The following is a 21,712-nucleotide window of genomic DNA, read 5'->3' as shown; positions in this document are numbered from 1 at the left end:
TGCGATGGATTCAGAGTTTGCAGTGACGCCAATTATGTTCCGCCTCGTTAGTTCACCGCACGGACCGTTTAACCTGGCAACAACTGCAGCCGGCTCAAACGTGATTGGTCAATATCACACGGACTACAAACAGCCTACAACCGGAAACCAGGGCTCTTCCGCTCTTCTTCCAGAGGCAAGATCGCCGGGGTTTGCCTACAGACTCTACGTTCACTGAATGTAGGAATTGGAATTGGAATTGGTCTGTTTGTGTGTTTGTTTGTCTGCAAAATAACTCAAAAAGTTCTGAACGGATTTTGGTGAAATTCAGGAAAGGTTGATAATGGGACAAGGAATAGATGATAAAATTTTGGTGGTGATCGGTTGAAGCGAAGTGGATAGAATAATAAAATGGCGGGAAGTCCGAGCTGCTTGGTGGAGGTCTGCACTCTCTGAGTGCTCTAGTTTGTTTTGTTTTTTTCTGCGACTAAGCGACCAATGAAATCTTGCCAATAATGACCTTTCTAGTCAACTTAAACTTGGTCGACTATCAGGGGGCAGCCCTAAAATGAGCTGTGTCAAACTTCCCTCCATCTCTCCAGCAGTCAGATCTCCCTGCTGGGTTCATGTTTGACCCGCAGTAGGCAGCGCTGATCAAATACAAACCATAGTTCTGTTGCTGCGTTGCCTGTTCCTCACCTAAAATGCTTTCAGAAACATATATTAACTTACTAACTGTAATACAAGATTGTTTGTTACCAGCCTGCTGCCATTTTGTTTTCGAACAGGCAGCTCGCCAGCCTTTCTTGTTCTATGTGGCGCGGTGCATTCTGACAGTTGTAGCTTCTTTACCTCTTAAGCAAAGGCAAATGTCTCAGCCCTTTTTTTCTCCGGTCATGTAGCACAAGTTTCAAAAGTATTCCTATCTTTCTGCTGCATAGACAGCCTAGTTTTGTGAAAAGACCATCTTTCCAGGAGTGAAACACTTCTTTAAGGCAGGCGTTATTCTGGCCAGACATCAGACAGAATGTCAACTTGTTAGAGTCGCTGCAGTGGGCAGATGCCAAGGTCTGGACCCAGGCAAACATTATTCTGTATCTGTCAGTGTCAGCATATCCTATAGACAGACTAAACCCAACAGTCTGTATCTCAATACTTTTAAGACTTTTAAGATACTTTGCTTCCCTGTTTGTGGCCCTCAGCCTCAAGCTCATTCCTCCCTATTGAAGACACAGATGTCTTTATAAAAGTCTTATGTTATTTTATGTGAATGTGCGATAGTTACAGGTTACAGCATGATGATTAGAGGAGAAATGGAAAAGCATAAAGGTCCAGGTGGTTTTTTACTAATTTGTCATATCGTCAAGAATATTGTTATCACAAAAATACCCTACAATATTGTGATATTATTTTAGGGCTATATCGTCGACCCCTACAACTCGGTACAGCAGGACCCTTCTAACCCATATTTGTGACACTGATAATCACCAGTGACACCTATGTCATGGAGTGTTAACAATCAGAATAAGTGCAAATCCACTCTTGTGACGATTCCATTGGAATAAATCAATTAACCTTCAGTTTCACAGTTTTAAATGCTGACAAGTCCTATCCTTGTTTTTACTATCATACGAATAATGTCTCCAGAAAACATCAGTTTTTACAATAATCAGATTCATCTTAAGTCTGAGAGCCAGGGAATTGAAAGCAGACAGATAACCCTCCGAACTTCTGACCTTCACAAACTGTCGAGTCACAGTTTATTTCCTCCCCCGAGTCTCAGACGTAGAATCAAATCAAAGGAAACAAAACGATTCAAGGATCCGTTCAGACCAAAGAGCCCACAGGGAGAGACCCAGGAGGCCACTAAAACTGTTTAGGAAAATAACGCCATTATAATTCATCAATGACATAAACTATCCTGACAGGTTTATGCAATTGCCTGACATACATCAACTACTTGCTGCATCTCCACACGGGTGCATCAAATCCCAGTCCTGCTTTTGTTTGAGCTAACAATGGCGGCCCCACTGTCTTCTCCACGGCTATTAAAAATCATCCGCCCTGGGTATTGTCATCCTTCAATAAACAAGCCCAAACTGCAGAGGGGCAAACACAACAACGTGTCATCGAGGTGAATTACTATTCTCTGCCTGGAAGGTCATCCTGTGAGCTTGTTTCAAGATCTTGATTAAAATACAGTGTTCTGCCAGCTCCTGCTTCAGCTGTCAGAAATCAGCTCGCAGGCTGTGACTGGAAAGCTGAAAAAATCTTGAAGGATTTATTCAGTCCGTGCCACGATCACTGCAGAAAATAAATCCTCACAGATTCCAACAAAGCAAACGGTGTTATTGAAAGAAAAGCTTTGTGAGGATCTCGGTGGTAGTCTGGATCCATCTGTGTGAAACAGTTTTTACCGTGGAGGCAATTTGAGTGTACGAGCATCAAGCACTCAGGTACGATCTGCCACAGCATGGGATGGACACTTCAGGATGTAGCTACATTCATCAGACACACCACAATCTGGTACACGCTTTGATTCAGTGCCATGCTATGTCACGTAACATAAGATGAAACTTTAATGATCCTTCAGGGAAAATTGGGTCAGAGCAGCAACGAGGAAAATCATATGGAGTGGATTAAAATAGAACAAACAGAAAGTTGTGCAGATAAGGGATACTGTACATCTTTGTCATGCTAATTCAGCGCTCGTTTTGGCTTTAAAGAAATGTCACTGTGTTAACAAAATGAAACATTTACAAGTTTACATTTATACTCGAGCATAAAAGCAAGCCTGCACACAGTGTGCAAAATGAACCACTGCAGCAGGGCAGAGCTCGTCTGTAACACGTACAGTACAGATGCAAGCAAAGAATATGTTTCACAATTATAACTTCCAGCTGAAATTTAACCCTATTTCACTGAATAATAATACAAACTATATAGCACCAACCTCTCTAAATACAAGGTGTTCTTTGTAAACTGGCTCTCATTTGACCTCCTACATTCAGACCAGGGGCGATTGCTCAGAGACAACAAGGGAGGCTGAGCTTCCCCTAAAATTTCATAGAAGAAATGGTCAAATATGCACTATTGAATTTACATTAAAATAAGAATTCACATCGCATTAAACGTGCGCTAGGATGCGTTTAACATCACGACTATGCTGTTCAAACGTCAGCTGTTTATCACCAGTTTTCAAACGCGACCTCCCTGTCATACATTCTCGTGTCAGCACGGTGGACGCAGAGCCTCCAAGCATTCCTATGAGACAGCGCTGAGCAGGGTTTTTTCACGCAGCAAAGCGAGACGCTCATTGGATAAATGCGACAAAATCGTCACTTCCAGGGAGGCTCAGCTTCCCTGGGACCTAATGGAGTGGTGGGCGGGAGAGGACGCTCGGTGTCTGCATGGTGATTGGAGGAATTGTCTAAAAGGCTGAACCCCTTTGTGATTGACAGCGCTTTGGAAATACTTTTATAAGTCACTGCCTCGCTACAATATGACAAATTCTATGATGTATACTTAAAGTGAGCTTCCCCTGTTTGAAAGACCAGCATGATTCACTCCACAAATGTCCCGCTGTCAGTAGCCTTGGTTTATAAAACAAACGTACGACAGAAAACTGGGCATATGCTCATTTCCACGCATATCACTGCCGAGGTGCCCTTGAGCAGGGCACTGAACCCCCCAACCGCTCGGGGCGCCTGACCAAGGCAGCCCCCTCACTCTGACATTTCTCCACTTTGTGCATGTGTAGGTCCTGTTTGTGCATGTGTGTGTCTTACGGACCTGTGTGTTAATGACAACAGAGTGGAAACATTTAATTTCCCCTCAGGGGGATTAATAAAGTATATAAAAAAATAATAAAAATATTTATCTCTGCATTTATCAGTGTGAACGAGGGCACACTAAGATCAAATCTCACATCAGGTTTCTGTCAGCGTAGACTGGCAGTGCAGCAAAGTAAATCTGACTGAGTTGGAGAATTGTTAACAGACTGTGTTCTAACTGGCGTCTTTGTATTTACAGCTGCATATTAATCACTTAAAAATGTACAGCCGCCATACGGATGTGTGCTCTCTATCACTGCTGGCAGTTGCCTGTCTCTGTGGGACTGGCTTCAGGTGGAACAACGATGAACACCATGCATGCCTGATTCTATCTGAAGCTTTTCTTTTTTAAAACACTGACAAACCAAAATATGTTTAGATCATTTATCATTAAAAGCATTATTGAAAATAAATAATTAAACCTTGCAAATTTGTGATTTTTACTGGTGTCTGGCTCCAACACAGGTAGTGTGTCTGTGTTTCCTGTTATTCCCAAAATGAAAGGAGACCCGATTTGTGCAGTCACACGCCCCTCTCTCTGGGTCAGTTATAAACTTTTACATGAATATTATAACAGTATCAATATTATATAGGCTATATCATTAATATATTTAGGCTATAGAGCTAGTAAGTTGCGTGTTTCCGTTTCCGGTATATGGGACCTTAAAAATTGATTTCTCATAATGTATTTCAATGGCTAGATGAAAATTATTTTCTGGTCCCATTTGAATTGTACCATGAATTTCATATATGTTGTTTGTGAATTTTTAATATATTTTTTTGTGCAATGAAGGCTACAATTTAGCGGGAAGAAGTTTGATACTGTTAGGTTTTGTGTGAGAGCGCTTTGTGGACTACAGCTCTTCGCTGCTCTCGACGCATATGATATACATGGCTGTGTCTCTGGTACACTTCACCGCCTCGAAAGAAAATTGAAAGAAAGAACAGCCGTTCTTGTTGGAATGGTGACATTCGGGTACGAAACACACCTGCATCTTGATCTGATGGCGCCGTAGATCGTGGCAGAAGACGCAGCAGCAGCACTGTGAGTTGAGAAGTGGAGGGAAAGTGACGTGACGTCACATAGGCGACATGTAGTCTTTCTCATTACGTTGTTTCACAGCCTTTAACTGAAGAATCATACAATAAACTGTCAAACTCTTAACATGAAAAAATTTAGACCCACACAAAACATTTGTGTAATCCAAGGCATTTAATGACAGGGACCAGAAAATAATAATTTTCTCTCCATTGACTCCCATTCATATTTTCCAAGCCTAGAGGTCCGATGGGGGTCTACCAGAAGGAGCGTGACTTACGAGCTCTATAGGTTGGTACATATCATGAATGCATAAATCAAATACTCCAACCTGAGCTGGAGTTTGATTGTCCGCTCCATTGTTGTTGGCTGCAGCAGTGTTTTCTTCCCATGCTGCGTTTTTCCAGCTTCTTTTGAGGGCTTCCTTTCTTTTCAGGCTGTCAAATAAGTTGGACCTGGGACGTCAGCATTTCCAGTTCTAGCTTAGAGAAGTGTCTCTTCTTGGCCGTATTATACCTCTCCACATTGTAAACTCTAGACGGCGAGGCCTCTACATACAGAATGTATTCAATCAGGAGAGAGAATATTTATTCACATGTGCGCATGAGTATGAGAAATGTAAGTCTTTGGCGATCAGACCCCATCATGGTGTCCTATATTCCAGGAGGGTGGTAAAGACCTAGTAGAGTAGGGATCCCCCCTCTATGGAGTCTAGACGCTGGTGGTGGTGATGAGATGAAGAGGGAGCTGAGGATGTGGATGTGAAGAGGAGTGGGCTTTGATGAGCTCATCCTGGGCTCTGATAAGATGGCTGGAGGTGAATGGGGTGGAGGAGCCTTAAAAAGCCTTAAAGAACAGATTTAAAATTTGGCAGCAGCGACATAAATGGCTGAAGGAGATCGTAAAAAAGTTTGATTGGCTAACCAGGAGAGGGAACGCCTGTAATCAGCTGATTGGTGGAAGTGGGATAGAGAACTGTGAGTGGATAAAGCATAGAGAAAGTCTTCCTGATTGTGGGAATTTGTAAATGACAATTATTTTCAGTCACCACATTTATTAACGCCCAATCATTCCTTTGCTGTGATTGGCGAGATAAGAATAATTCATGAATCACAAATGAACCCTATTGTATGATGATTTCTACACTCAGATCTGCGCTGGTGTGTAAGATAGACTGATTAATATACAGATTAGTGCTGTAGTTACTGTGAGACACTGGCTCTGCTGTTCTGGGGTTTCAAGTGTTCACAGCAGTGCCAGTATTTCAGCACAGTCCTGTGTTTGTTTTGATTGTTGTTTCCAGTCCTCCACTTAAAAAAAGATTCCAGTCATTGTCGAGGCGTAGAGTGTTTCCATCTTTCCATCACTGAATGTTAAATCTGACAGTTTGACATCAGTTGTTTTACTGAACGTATTCAGGATAATCCGTCTTCAAAGTGAACATGTTAAGTCTGACATCATCAAGTGTTACCGAACAATAACAGCAGCATTACCCGTAGAATTGCTTAAAATGTTTGTCATTCATTTACAGTGTAAAATGAGAAATGATTGCTCATAATAGACTTTATGAATAAGCAACCCCACCCTCCACCCCACTGACTCAGTCCTGGCAGGAGAACTGCTGGCTGTGGCCACTTTAATATTTCAGTATCATCACCAGGGACAAGTGGCATTTATTTAGCTTTCTGAGATGTTCAATGTTCAAGACGTGCTTTCTTACAGCATTTCCATTTTACAAAGTATTCGTATTATTTATTTGCACAGTATTAAAACAATTGGTATAAAAACATCAGCAACAACAAAAAACAGATTGTGCAGGTGAACCCTCCTTCAAGGGTTTTAAGTTATCTCACCTAAATATTCAATAAAACAAAAAGACAAAGATTTAAAATTGCCTATAAAATAATCAATAAGATACAATATAGTACCAAAAAAAGAAATATAAAGTAAAGTCAGCTCGTGCATGTAGACACGTCATCTGTAGAGGTGTCTCGTCCCTCTGTGACCCATCTTTATGCAAATGCAGCACCACTACTGCTGTTTCTAAGTGCTATAATTTAGACAGCTGGACTGACTTTAGTTTCTTAAAGACATTTGACCTCTCATCCAGGAGGCTTCCTCACTTCTAACGGACTGTGTGGGTGTTGGAATGATCCCGTGTTGCCTTCATCTCAAATTGAAACGCAGGTGGTCTCTGTAATCAGCCAGCATTCTAAATGTTCTTTCATATGTCCGTACCGGTCGAAGGGTGGCCCAAATTGACCTATGGCTAAGCCACGCCCCCCTCTACTCACTCGGACAAACTATCAACATTCAGTGCCCGGCGCTATGGCAGGTGTCACAGTACACGGCATTTCACAGGAGGCAATTGATGATTTTTGGGGACATAACGATCAGATGTCATTGAGAAGTAACCAAAAGGGCCTAAACTACGCATTGGAGGGATATATTAATCATTTTATTGTTGAGGAGGTCGATGAAAAGCTTAAATTACAAGCCAAAATTTACAGGTCACAGTGTACGCTTGTGAACCGCATCTGGTTGCCGTCACCATCAAAGACAACAAGTTAAAGTGCCACTGAAGTTAAGGTTTTTGGCTCAGAATATGAGAAAAGGATAACGGCCTTTTTACCATCTTTACCAAGAGTGTCTCTCCGTTAGTTTGGTGCTACAGTATTTACACTGAATCATTCAGCATAACGTTTGCCAACCTTTGTTATCTCTGCCATTACAGATAAGTTAATGAAGCTAAGCTCCAGAAGTTAACGTTAGCTTAACTAGAGCCCTTTGGACAACAGCTAACAATGATGTACGATCACCAAAGTACAAAACTAGAACAAAATAGGCTAATGAACTCCCAGCAAACAAGGTGACATGATGAACAACGCAGCTAGGAGCTAACGTTAGGCTAACTTTAGCTAACGTTAGCTAGAGATGTTAAAGATAACTTTATATTTCTTTCCAGCAAAGTGACAATATGTTGCCTCAAACACAATGTTGACTTACCTTAGAACAGATGTAGACATCATTGTTAATCTTATTCACGTTGAGTTGATGTTGTGGTCTAACGTTACTACACAACTTTATCCAAAGGAGACACTTTTCTCGGTTGAGATGTGGTTTAAAGTGTAAAAAATACACCCGGTCGCCCAGCCTCTCAGGATACCTTGTGTCAGAGTTGCATGTACCCCATGCACACCGTTTGACCATTTTTAAACTTCAAATCTCAGAAAAAGCTCATAAAACCAAACAAAACGGACTTTCTGTAGTCCAGTTGCCTACGATGTAACACTCACGACTACCATGACCTGGATGACTGAGAATCTTCCCCAACATGCGACGGTTGTTGATGGGATAGCCCTTTAAAGGAATCTGGAAAACGAACAAAAAAAATCAGAATTTGAATATACACCCTCCTCCTGCAGCTCTCTCCTATCTGTCCTTAGCCCCTCCCACCAGACAACCACAGGCATATGCACACACTTCATAAAGTAACCAGGTGTTTGCCATACTATAATAATTTAATCTTATTCAATTGCAAAGCCTTGTGCAGCTTATTTGCTCAGCCTCTTCTTGCCCCACTCTATCTGTTGTTTATTAGACCACATGTAAAAGAAGAATAAGTTAGCCACCTCACTCCCCACCACTGTGGGCTGCTTCGCTGTGAGAAGAATGTGCAGCAGCTCAGGAGATGGACCTTTGGTTGGCGGCTGTAGCAGCTTGACTTAGTGCAAACCCCACAGCGTCTGATGGGCTGGTGGCCGGCAGCAGTGTCTGGTCTAACCTTTGTAACAGCAGCAACAGAACATTTGGTGATGGGAGTCAGGCTGTCCAGTTGCCTGAAGTGGGGGTTTGTCCTGGGTTCAGGTTGCTGCAGCCGCTCACTGAGGGTCAGGTTCTGGAGCTCCTCCCAGCAAGGTGGTCTGAAACGGTGGTGGAGCTGAGGCTCATGTTAACGTTAGCTACATAAATGTGAACATGAAGCTGCAGCTGTAAGCCTCTGGCTGAACTATTAGCAACATTTTCGGTCCATCGCTGGAACATATTGCTGATTTTATTTTGTTTACTGTCAGAGTCCTTGTTACTTTCTTGTGTTGTTTTGTAGTGTAGACAGTTGAGGCTCAGAGGTAGAGCGGGTTGTCCACTAATCTGAAGATTGACAGCTCAATCCCCGGCTCCTCCATTCGTCATGTAGAAGTATCCTTGGGCAATATATGAAACCCCAAATTGCTGCCAATGGCTGCCCTTTGGTGTGTGACAGCATGTGGGTGGTTACTGAGTAGCAGGTGACACCTTGTATGGTAGCCTCAGCCACCAGTGTGTGAATGTGTGTCTGAATGAGTGAATGTGACATTTTGTGTAAAAGTGCTCTGAGTGGTCGGAAGACTAGAAAAGGCGCCATACGAGTGCTAGAATACCAACTTACTTTGCAGGATTCTCCACCACTGGAACAGGTTTTCACCGAAGGGACGTGCATGCACATCTGCATTTGTAGAACAGCCAATAGGAACGCCCTTTCTATGAAAACGGCCTGTGATTGGCCAAAGTCTCCCATCACAGGCTAGATTTTTTAAAGCCTGAAACCAGAGCTGCTTACTGCAGCTTTAATACAGTCTTGGGATTTTTTTTAAGTAGGCGGACATTACAGGCGCCCTTATTTCCACTGTATGGTTTGAAGTTTAAAGCATTAAATATTATTATGAATCTGTTTCTCCAGGTAAGGCCTACCCTCCAGAGTTCTACTATGATACCTACAGCCCTCTGTGGCAGAACAGGCCCAGAGTCTACGGCTTCAAGCTCCAGTGGACCCAGATGAACCCCAACGCAGTGGACCGCATTGTCGCCTACAGACTGGGCATCAGACAGGTAGGATCAGTGAGAGTTGTCCGTCTGAGCGTGATCAGTCCTCTTTTTCTCTGTTTAATGTGTGTGTGTTTCATCCAAATGCATGTTGCAGTGAGAAGTGTTTTTCAGACCCAGTGAGATCTGCTCTCGGGGAGCTTTTGTTGCAGCTAGAATATGAGTTTTTAAAGCCAGACATGTTGGCTCTTTACAATAATCGCTGAGTCATGGGTATTGGTCAGCCTCTTTTCAACCCTTCTTAGAAGAATTAGAGTCATTTTGTGCCACAGGGCAGTAAAAACCTTCCTTATTGCCAATTTAAGCGTGTGATAGAAGTGTTTGCACAGCTTGCTTGTTGCATTCCGTTTGACAGCGCCAAATGTCACGCCTGGATTCATTGACTGTCTTATTCTGCAGTTTTTTGAGGATGTGAATGAGCCTCTGCGGGCCGGGCGGAATGACTAAGAACCTGTCAGGGGCATCGTTTGAACGAGTTCTGTGGTTTCCACGAATTGCTTCTGTTTTTGCTCTCCATCAGAAGCTCAGTCAGAGGAGTGGAAGGGAACCCCGCAGAGAGAAAGAGCAAGCAGAGCTCCTGTTTTCTCTGCTTCTCAAGTAAACTCCACAGATGACAGGCTGCTAGCATTGATGGATGGCATGGTTACATTTTCTCTCTTTGGCAATCAATGTGTACCTTCCTCTCTCTCCCTCCCTCCCTCCCCCCGGCAGTGTGGAGAACATTTAGTCTTTATAGTTTTTATTTGCAGCAGCAGGTGTGGCACCACCTTCAGTTTACATCAACTTTGAAGAAGTGAACCAGCTCCATTAACACCACAGATTTGCAGTTTCACATTGCCTTTTCATTGCAGCGCTGAGGCACCATTCAGGAGGCTGTTTAAAAAAAAAGAGCATATATCAAATAAGTGTTGCACATTCTGCAACGCTAAATCCATCTCAGTGCTGCTCAGAATTAGCGAGCATACCCTGACAGTTGTGTTTGCAATGAATAATATAATTTCATGTTTGTTTCACACTACACCCTCAAGGAATTGAGGTTTGAAAAACACATTTTAAACCAGTTATGTCTGTGTTGTGCAATGATTTTTCTGTCAACTATCTCAGTTGGTCTGTTTGGTAATAAATGATGTTGTGCTTGCAGAGCCTGTGTTTTGCGCTTACCAGCCGTTTGTCTGAAAACTTGCCAGAGAATATACAGTTGCTTTTTACTATTTTCAGCTGTTTCTGTGCAGAGTTGTTGTTCTTTAGTATACTACTTACTTGTGTCTGAATTTGGGTTAGAACAGATAACATTTCAACCTTTTCTGAAAAGGCGTGGGTTTTTTCAACATCTGGGGGGACACATGGTAAGCAAGAATTTCAAGCACCAAACACTCAGGGTTCCCACAGTCATGTAATTCCTGGAAAAGTTTTAAAGCAAAAAAAGCTGTTTTCCAGGTGCCTTCGTTGAAACGTCACTAACATCATGTGATACACATAGACCGGAGACAATAGACCTGTTGTTAGCTGACAGGAGTGGCACCTGGTGTGGTCTTCTGCCTTTCTATCATCTTGAACCAGTCTGGCCATTCTCCTCTGACCTCTGGCATCAACAAGGCATTTTGGCTCACTGGATATTTTCTCTTTTTGGGACCATCCTCTGTAAACCCTAGAGATGGTTGTGCTGAAAATCCCAGTAAATACTCAGACCAGCCCGTTTGGCACCAACAANTTGAGTTGCTGCCATGTGACTGGCTGATTAGCTGTTGAATTGGCATACCTAATAAAGTGGTGAGTGTACCTGTTAAAATAATAATCCAAACTCACGTCACATTGCAATGCCATCTGTACGATCTTGGGTTTTCTAGCTTTGACGTTTTGTGAATTACCTGTATGTGCTGCTGTACCGATCCAGTCTGTGGGCATATGCAGCTAGTTGGTGGTGGGAATGTCTACTGAGTGAATAAAGTGAGCACTAAAGGGAAATGCATGTGTAATAATGTATGGTTGTAACTAGGGCTGTCAAACGATTAATTTTTTTAATCGCGATTAATCGCAGAATTTACAGTTAATCGCGATTAATCGTGTTTTGAATTGCATGTTTAAAATTCTGTTATTTTGTATTTCAAGGCAGTTTTCAGCCCATAATGTAAAGTATTTCTTACCAGAGTGTCTTAATTGGGAATCAAATGAACGCAAAGAAAGAATTTTCTTTTTGACCTTTTGTATTTTCTTTCAAAAAAGTGCCATGTAGACCAACTTAATACAATACCTGAGTCTTCTACGATGTTGACTGGTCTGCAGTCGGTTGCCACCCATTTAGCAATCACTTTAGTTAACTTCTTCGACGTACTTTCATCCACGGGTCTGCAGCGACTCCCACACTCCAAAATGGTACTTTGGCGGAGCTGAGGCTCGCTTGGCTGGGGTGCGCCGGCTGCACCTGGGTGTTAAGCGTGGAGGTGGTAGTTAAACTCCGTTTGACACAGGTTGCACTTTACTTTTGACTTGTCAATTGAACCGTCTGGAAGTTTTTTAAAGTTAAACAAGCCGTTCAAAAGTACAGTAGCACTCTTTCTTTCCATCACTGCGGAAAGTTTACTGCAGGAAGCCGCTTTGAAGCATGACGCTACAGCTAGAGGAGCCGAATACGGGTGAGTAGAAGGGACAAAAAGGCTTGCGAAATTAAAATGCGATTTAAAATAATAAACGCGTTATGGATTGCATTAATCTAATCGCGATTAACGCGTTAACGCTGACAGCCCTAGTTGTAACCCTATATACCGCCCATTTTAAACTACTTAAATAAAGTCATGGAAATGGGGAAAAACATTATGGGAAAGTTTTAGAAAAGTTTGGAAAATTCATTGGTTAAAATATGTAGGAACCCTGAGCATTACATTTCCTGCATTCTGATGAGTTTTTATGCTCCAGTTTTTGCCATTTCTGCATAAATTAATAGTGGAAATGTCGCAGTACATCCTGCATCAGCCGTGCATAGTTGCTTGTCTTCTTTCTGTTTTATGGAAGATTGCATTTGTTGCATTTGAGGTTGCACACTGCCACCACCTACTCTAACACAAATGGATCCTAAATATTAGGTATGGGAATCATCAGAGACCACAGTCATGATATTGTCACTGTACTTAAGAGGTGATACAGTATTATTGTGATTTTAAAGTTTTTTTTTGATTCGTTTAATACTATGCTAACACATATTGCCATATATTGGGATTTATGTCCCTTTTTCAACTGTAAATTTTGTCCCCAAAGGAAAATTGTGTCAACATCTGTTTTATATGCCCAGTGAACGATGTGGACTTTGTAAATAATGGTGGACTTTCTGGGAAAACCCTGGTCTGATTGGGAGAGACAGCATTCCTCCCACTTTGGATGGAGCTGATTTCACTTTGGGAACCTGACTGAGTTTATTAGTGTCTCTAAGCCAGGAGAAGCCAGAGTCGAGACCAGGAAGCAGATTCACAGTTTTACACGCTTCTCTGAGCCTTCAGAGCAGTTAACCACCCATAATGCCATAAAAACAGTGCCCGTCCCCTGTCCACTTAAATTATTTAAATCTAAAATAAACAAAAGACTTGAACATAAAAACCAAATGAAAATTAACACCTCTTGTTTAAAAGTACAACGAAACAGGATAATTAAATGTGGACTTTGAAACATCAGATCTCTGTCACCTAAAGCAGTGATTTAATATCAGATAATCATATTGATTCATTTGTCTTACAGAAACCTGGCTGTGTCATGATGAATATTTTAGCCTAACTGAATCCACTCCTCCCAGTTATAATAATACTCACATTCCTTAAGGCAGCAGCCAAGGAGGGGGAGTTGCAGCAATTTTTGACTCTAGTCTATTAATCAACCTCAAACCTAAACTGAATTATAATTCCTTTGAAGTCTTGTTCCTAGTTTTCACACCCAACCTGAGAAACTTTACAGCTTTAATTCTGTTTGTTACAGTGTACCGTGCTCCTGGTCTGTATTCTGAATTTCTATCTGAATTCTCAGAGTTTTTAATCAAGTTTAGGTTTTCTACCATTTTTTCTGTATTCACGTCAGTGATAGCCATGGCCAGAGGCGTTATATATTCTGGTGTCTGTCCATCTGTCTGTCCCATAGTCATGAACACAATATCTCAAGAACACCTTTGAAGGAATTCTTTAAATTTGGCACAAACGACCACATGGAATCAAGGATGAACTGATTAGAATTTGGTGGTCAAAGGTCAAGGTTACTGTGACCTTGCACTTGAGGGAATTTCTTCAAATTTGGCACGAATGTTCATTTTGAGTCAAGGGTGGACCGATTACAATTTGTTGGTCATAGCTCAAAGGTCAAGGTCACCATGACCTCTCATTCATCTCATTCTGGTGAACATGATACAAAAATATGAGACAGACAGACAGAAGGTCACAGTGACCTTGAAAGAAGAAATTTGATATCTTTAGAAGGCCTTGAGGGAATTTCTTCAAACTTGGCACAAACGTCCACTTGGACTTAAGGATGAACCTATTGGAATTTGGTGGTCAAAGGTCAAGGTCACTGTGACCTAAAACAAACATGTTTTTGGCCATAAGTCAGAAATTCATACACTAATTATGATAAAATGGTGAAGTGGTGACATTTTTTTGCCCAAAAGGTCAAAGGTCAGTTTCACTGTGGCATCATAATATTCTGCATAAAACATTAACATAAAACGTTATGAGTCAGGAACAGAAGGGGAGACATTTGGTCAAATACTAAATTGGTGACACTAATCTTGGGTTACCACCTTGAAACTTTGCTGCCTATTTTATAGATCTTCTGTTCTGCTGGGGGAAGATGTGTTTGAAGCATCCATGTTTTCACAGATATGGATTTTAACTGTAAGTGCAACTTGACAGATTTATGGAGGTGGACAACCACAAGGCAGTAATTCTAGTTTCCCCATTAAAGGGTTTTTTGGGTTTTTTCCTTGTCCACTGAGAGGCTTCAAGGACAGGGGGATGTCATATGTTGTAAAAGCCTCTGAGGCAATTTGTGATTTGTGATATTGGGCTTCATAAATAAAATGTGATTTAATTTAATTTAATGATCTAATCAAGGATAGCCCCAGGGATCAAGGATCAAGTTTTCAGTCTGTTCATTTCACCTCAGTCATTTTTATTGCCGCAAAATGTAGTTAGTGGACTAAAACAGCAATTTATTTTATTATTCTAGGAGGCAAAAGTTTAATATGTATTTGCAACAGCAATAATTTATATGATAAAAAAGTCAATATTTGTCCTCCCTGTATTGATACATTATTACCTTAACTATGCTGTGCCAATTTTTCCCCTCACCCTAACCCTAAACATCGAGGGTGACAATCCCCTCTCGTCCCCTCAAAATCTACGCTTATGCTTTTCTACATTTGTTTATTAAAGGGAACATTCCTACCCCAGCCTTATGTTAGCAGACAATCAGTGTTTGGGCAAATTAATTTCTTTCCACCTTCTTGCCTTGATATCTCGAGAGGGTGCATTTTGTGACCATTAATTCCTTCCTCCGAGGCATAACAACCAGTCTTCCATTGTCTTTGATGAAAGAGATTCTTTGCCGGAAGGACTTTTTGGCGGGACTTGCTCTACAGTATACTCTCTGTGATTGATTTAGTCTCAGCTTTGAGTATTGATTCGGACTGATAATAAGATTTTTTTTCAAATTGCCTTTTGGTGGGGAAGAGTTGGAGCCAGGAGGAGTCAAAAAAGAAACGTGAGCAAGAGGAAATGAGTGAGAAGAAGAGAGAAATGAGTAGGAGGAGAGGCTGTCTTTGTAAATAAATAAATGCGGCGATACCTCCGGACTGACTGTGAAAGAGTGGTGCAGTAAAGAGAGCTCTAGCACGTGGACGACACAGCTTCGATCTATTTATAGATCCAGCAGCAGCTCCCCTGCCATTCTCTGAGAATTATTATCATTTTCTCTTTTGAATTAATACTTGGAGCTGGTAGACCCTACGCCTCTGTAATGGATTGCTTTGTGTTATCGTCCAGTGCTCTCGTGAGAGACAGTCTGGCTGAAGGGGAAATGGGAACGAGGCTGTAGCTGAAAGGCATGCACGGGCGAGAATCACAAAACACAAATCAATGCGCCTGTCAAGGATGCAGTGGAAAGATGTGACATCTGGCCTTGTTTTGATACTACAGCCGGCTACTTCCAAACCGTCTCTGCTGTCCACAGGCTTGATTGCTCGTCTCCAACCGCTATAAGAGAACTTTCTCAACCTACATCTCGCCATTTTAGAACTGTTTCCTCGGTCTCCTCCTCCTCTTTATATCAATCTGTCAACTCGGCGCATGCAACAAGATCAATAGGAGCCATACGTTTTACATGCAGTCAGTCTACAATGATCAACGCTCGTCTAACAATACACCGTCACTTTGATTATCCCTCTTTCTTTTAGCTCCTGCGATCGCTTTGATCAATCCTGCTGTTTCTTTTTTCTTTTTTTTTTAAAGTTGCCTCGAAAACCCCGTGAACTGCTGCCGCAATCAAACGAAATTAAATCAATATGGCACTCTGCCTCTGTGGGGAAAATTTTGAAAATGAAAGGTAATGGGATGTAAACAGAAACCTTAATTGAGCGCAGACGCGGGGATTCTGTGAACATTAATGGGAATCAAAACAAAAGTGCAAAGTCCGTAACCCAATAAGCATGTGTATGACTCAAAAAACGTCTGAAAAGTTAAATGTTTTTCTCAATCAACATCTCAAGTTTGATTTGATTTGCACATTTAATACAATTCCTTTTTTTGATATGGAAAAAATTGAATTATTTGCCTGCATTTGTTGTTGTTTGCAGTTTGCAGCGGTGTATGCCGAGACTATCATTTAAGGCCTCCATCTGCCTGGAGCCCTGGGACACACACACTCACAGAGACACACCAACCCCCCTGTTAGATATTTTTTTTACCCAATTAAATGTTTTTAAATCCAAGCAAAACCTCCCAAACTGATACACAGCTGCACACACATATATATAAATACTTTTATTTATGCTCGCAGCATTACACACCCACCTAAACAAAGCAAAAGCAATGCATTGTGGGGATTTGAGAACAATAATGAGGCAAGATACAAACCCGAAGACATTCTCAGAGTAAATTGACAGGGTGCTCCCATTACAGTCTGGCATCACATCCATTTGAAATGAAGTATTTATTCTTTGTTTGTACCTACACAGTTGCTTCCTATCACACTAAAGTAAAAAGGACATTTTAATTCTTTTGTAAAGTGACAAACCTCAAATAAATGAGATGTAAAATGTTAACGTGGACCCAAAGGCGCTTGTTTCATCAGAGCTTCATTGAGCCTTTCATGTAGGCTCATATTCAGGCTTACAGGTTAAACATTAGGAACCATCTGCAGTTTTATATGATATAATTTAGAATAGATTTAGTCTGCTGCACTTTGAAGGAGAATCTGCTGCAACTAAGAATCCACCCTTCACTGAACATTTACATGAACATAAATCTTAATTAATTCAATAATGTGGCACATAAAGAGGACGTTTGGATAGTGGAGGTAGCATATTAATAGTCTGACAGTGAAAAGTCTCAGGTTATAATGACCACACTGAACACATATATGAATATGATTCCTGTCTTTGTAGTTTCACAGCCAGTTCTGCTGTTATCAGGTAATTAAGTGGCCGTTATCTGTGGTTAAAAGCGTCACAGATATGGGTTAAAAGGGGCCTGCCACACCCACTGTTAGGTTCAGAAGGCTATTATTAGGCCATGAAATGCCCGTTTATTGAAAGGTGGGGACCTTCTCATGGCTTTTATAATTATGCTGGGAGCAGAGGAGGAAGTCAAGTGATGTAGTATAAAGTGCGAGAAAGTATGCGTCAGGCAGGAGGGAGGGAGGGGTGGTTGATGTTTGTGGCTAGGTCAAACAAGCACAGGGCTTTCACCCAGGTGAGCATGGTTTGAGGCCCAAAAATTATTGTTAACTTATTTCAACCAGAGGCTGTTGTTTTAACGGACGTACCATATCTTTTTCCAAACCTAACCACAAATATTTTGCTCCTAAACCAAACCAAACTGCACCCATTTCACATTATTGGTTATGTGGATTCGGGCGGCTGTGGCTCAGAGGTGGAGCAGGTCATCCACTAATCGGAAGATCAGTTGTTTGATCCCCGGCTCCTCCAGTCCACATGTCAAAACATCCTAGGGCAAGATACTGAACCCCAAACTGCTCCTGATGGCTGTTCCATCGGTCTGTGAGTGCGTGTGAACGGTTACTGAGTAGCAGGGGGCACCTTGTATGGTAGCCTCGGCCACCAGTGTGTGAATGTGTGTGTGAATGGGTGAATGTGACATGTAGTGTAAAAGTGCTTAGAGTGGTCAGAAGACTAGAAAGGTGCTATACAAGTGCAGTCCATTTCCTATTTATGTCAACAGCCATTCAGTGGCCTGATAATGGCCTCTGAACCTAACAGTAGGTTTTGGAGGCCCTTTCTTTGGGCCTTTGCACACATTTGTCCAAAATTGTCACACATTTAAGAATAAATACAACCTCACATAGGGTCAGTTATGTTTTCACACTGACTGAAACATGTTTGATTTTCTGTGTTTCACATCCAAAAAAATCCTTTAGAGAGCTGTCTGACCAAGAAGCAGTAAAAAAACGTGGCGTACCACATACATCTGCAACAACAGAGAGGAACTTGGCACATGCTATCGTTTCATAACTCAGATAGCTTACTCTCAACAGCTCAGATAGTAATATTCAGGTGGATGATGATGACTAGGAGGAGGACGTAATAGAGGATGAAGACCACACACAGACACAGAGAGTGACAGTGTGGAGACACAGAGGGAGGACAGCTCAGTCCCTGCAGCAGCAGTGCCAAATGTAAGACATGGGGAGAGAGTGGCGACAGCCAGGGAGGCAACTCCAGTGGAGAGAGGCAAGGGAGCAAATGTGTCTTTCCATTTTGTTTTGTTTTCTAAATTTTTGCAACAAATAAAACAATAAAATGCATCAGACTCAGTGTGCGAGGTTTCTATGTGTAACTTTTTTCTTTTTGGATGACGTATATAAAAAAAAAAGCATCCAGAAACTCAGGCCTTAACCCAAATCTGTGAGGCTAAGAACCACAGATAACAACCATTTAATGGTCTGATAACATCTGAATTGGGTGCAACGTTTAAGCTAATGGAAGTGCAACTTCAGTTCTCTACCTGAACTAATGCTATGCTCCATAAAGCCTGGCTCACACTACAGGATTTTAAAAATCTTAAAAGATTTTGAAATCAGGTTGTATCACACACGTAACGAGAATCTTTACAGATTATCTATCTAAAATCTTCATCGCGCACTCACTACAAGATTTGAAAATAATGACCAGCACACACTACAGGATTTCATCAAGATTACCGGACCAGAGAGAGCGGTGCACCACATAATGTACGTCATCTCACAAGGAAGCGGAAGTCAACAATACAAAAACAAGTTCACGATGGAGACGAGTGGTGCGGTGATGCTGGCTGTAGCCATTCTGTGCAGCAAAAAAAGAAAGAGGAAGAGATGCGTCTGGATGAGAAAGTGGTTGGGGAGACACAGACAACAAGGGTTGTCAGTATTACAAAGAGAACTAGAGGTGAGAAATTAAATTCATCCGTCAGTTTTAATATCCATCAACAGTAACGTTAGCATGAGGCTACCGTTAGCTTCGTCCAGCCTCTTCTTCTTTGTCTGCTTCTTTTACGGCAGTTGGCATGCGCTTCCGGCGTCATCCCGATAAAAATCGAACATGTAATCAGGTCGGCCTCAACGAGTCTGTGAGCCGATCGTGGAGTTTAAGATTCATCTTTCACTCGCTCACACTAGAAGATAATCTGGGCCGAACATCGGGGCCAATCAAGGTCCGAGACCCGATTTCTATGCCGATTGTCAGGAGGGCTGAATCTGGGTCAAATCAGCCCGCGAATCCTGTAGTGTGAGCCAGGCTTTTTGTGGGCCTTCTCTAGCTTTTGTGATGTCCAGTGGGTTCAAATTTAGAAAGCATGAGCTTCAGTTAAAAGTGTGATTGAGTTTTATGCCCTTTTCCACCAAAATTAGTGTGTATGTGGGTTTTTTAATGATATTTCATGGTCAATGTCACAGAGGCTGGAAAACAGGTTAGTAAACAGTAAAAAGCAGCATGGAGGCTGGTGAAAACGTTACGTTGGTTACTTCTTATTTAGACATATCTTACTTATTCAGTCTTTCTTTCAAACTCAGTGCAGACTAATTTGAATCGATGCTTGAGCGCTGCTTAGGAGGAGACGAACGTATTTTGTGGTGGTGCATCATTGCATCTTGCCGGTAAAGGGGCTAAAAATAGCGCGTTCACCTAACCATTACATTAAAAGCCCAGATTTTTGCGTGTGTTAGCGGGTTTTTTGTGCAGTGGGAAACTGGCTTTAGAAAGCTGTTTGGCTTCGCGTCAGAAAATCAAAGAAGAAAGAGCAAAAGCGCCTCGTGTATTTTGTGGCTGATTTTCAGAGGAGATAACCTCAGTCAGTAATGTTGTGTAAGAATGTTTGATTTAATGAAGTGGGCTATTTTTTTATCTGGAATAAAATATCCTCTAAATATTGCATCTGTAGAATGCTTCGGCCATTTTCATGTCACTGTGCCTACCTCCCTCTTCTTTGTGTCTACACCTCCATTAAACACATAGACTAGTTAACTTGGTTAAATGGTCAAAGCTTTTAACCTTTTTTTGTCCTACTCACTCCGTAAAGCTACAGTTGGTAACTTTTATAGTGACACCGTTTTGCGTTTGCTAAAATCTACCACAGCTCAGAGAAAACAACCAGTTAGAGCGAAGACGTCTCTAATGCAGCTGTCAATCATGTCAATCCCTGCTCATGAACTGTGGTCAAACTGTCCAATCAGGGAGCACTGATCAAATATGAATCAAGATTCTGTTACTGCATGGCCTGTTTCTCACCTCAAATGTTTTCAGAAACATAATTTATTGTACTGTTTAGCTGTAAAATGAGAACATTTGTGACCCGGCCACCATGTTGGAATCCGTTGACAACCAACCGGCCACACTGTGTTCCCTGGTTGAACAGTCTGACTGCAGTTCTCGAGCAGTGATTGACATGATTGACAGCATCTTGAGAGACTGTTTGGTTGTTTTCATTCACATCCGGTAATGCCATTGGAATCACTACGAGGCAATAGAGTAATTAATAAAGTTTTCACTAGCTAGGACCACACCTCAACAATATGTCGTTAAAATGTTTAATCGTTATTCAGGAGGTGTTAGTTGTTGAGGACTGGTGAATGCATGTAAGGGGATGAAGGTGGAAGAGTGATGTCTTCTGATAGGTTGATCTGGGATGATGTACCAGAGATCGGGCAGAGGAAGACTCAGTATGGGGGTTCTGTCTCAGGCGTTTTTCTACTTGTGCTGATTACATGCCCCCCAGCTGGTACCTAGAATGAGACATGGGAGAGGTATGCACCAGAGTGAATAAGAAAAGATGAGGGGAGAAGGGACGAGAGGATGAAGGAGAGATGGGGAAGGGAGGGTGGGTCGAGAAATCTGAGGCTAAATCCAAATGTCCACCCTCTGGACTTGCGGACTGAGCCCTTGCGGACTTCAGTTGTACGCTGTGTGAAGTATTTACTGTCATCACATAAAGAGACTGCGAGCAGCTGATAGACAGCCCTCGAGACTGTTTTACCCGTGGCCGTGGAAACGTTCAACTGTCGCTGCCTTCATATTTATATATGTCATATAAGTTGATGAACAGTGCTGAACTCATCTGTTCCTGCAGATAACAAGATATAAATCCCATGTATAGCCTTTTTGTGACTGAATAAAAATGAAGGCTATTAATACATCTCTATATAACAGAGTATAAAGGTTTGTAAATAAGGACGGGCTATAACTCAATAAATTAGGTATTTACTTACATTAAAAGACCTTCTTTTGTTGTTTTTCAACCTTTTCTTTCCAGTCTATTTCAGT

The 21,712-nt window shown here is 41.7% G+C and overlaps 1 protein-coding gene across 1 annotated transcript in view; it reads left to right on the top strand.

The window, feature by feature from the left end:
- LOC126398252 (MAM domain-containing glycosylphosphatidylinositol anchor protein 2-like) overlaps positions 1–21,712 on the top strand; it is a 338,561-nt gene that overhangs the window by 258,904 nt on the left and 57,945 nt on the right. The window contains exon 11 of the mRNA XM_050057437.1: positions 9,569–9,717. Within this exon, the coding sequence (XP_049913394.1) occupies positions 9,569–9,717 (149 nt within the window). The remainder of the gene's footprint in view (positions 1–9,568; positions 9,718–21,712) is intronic.

This window comes from Epinephelus moara, chromosome 12 (assembly GCF_006386435.1).
Source record: "Epinephelus moara isolate mb chromosome 12, YSFRI_EMoa_1.0, whole genome shotgun sequence".
Classification (NCBI taxonomy): Eukaryota; Metazoa; Chordata; class Actinopteri; order Perciformes; family Serranidae; genus Epinephelus; species Epinephelus moara.
Note: the sequence above shows the minus strand (reverse complement) of the source record. Positions and strands in the feature narration are given on the sequence as shown.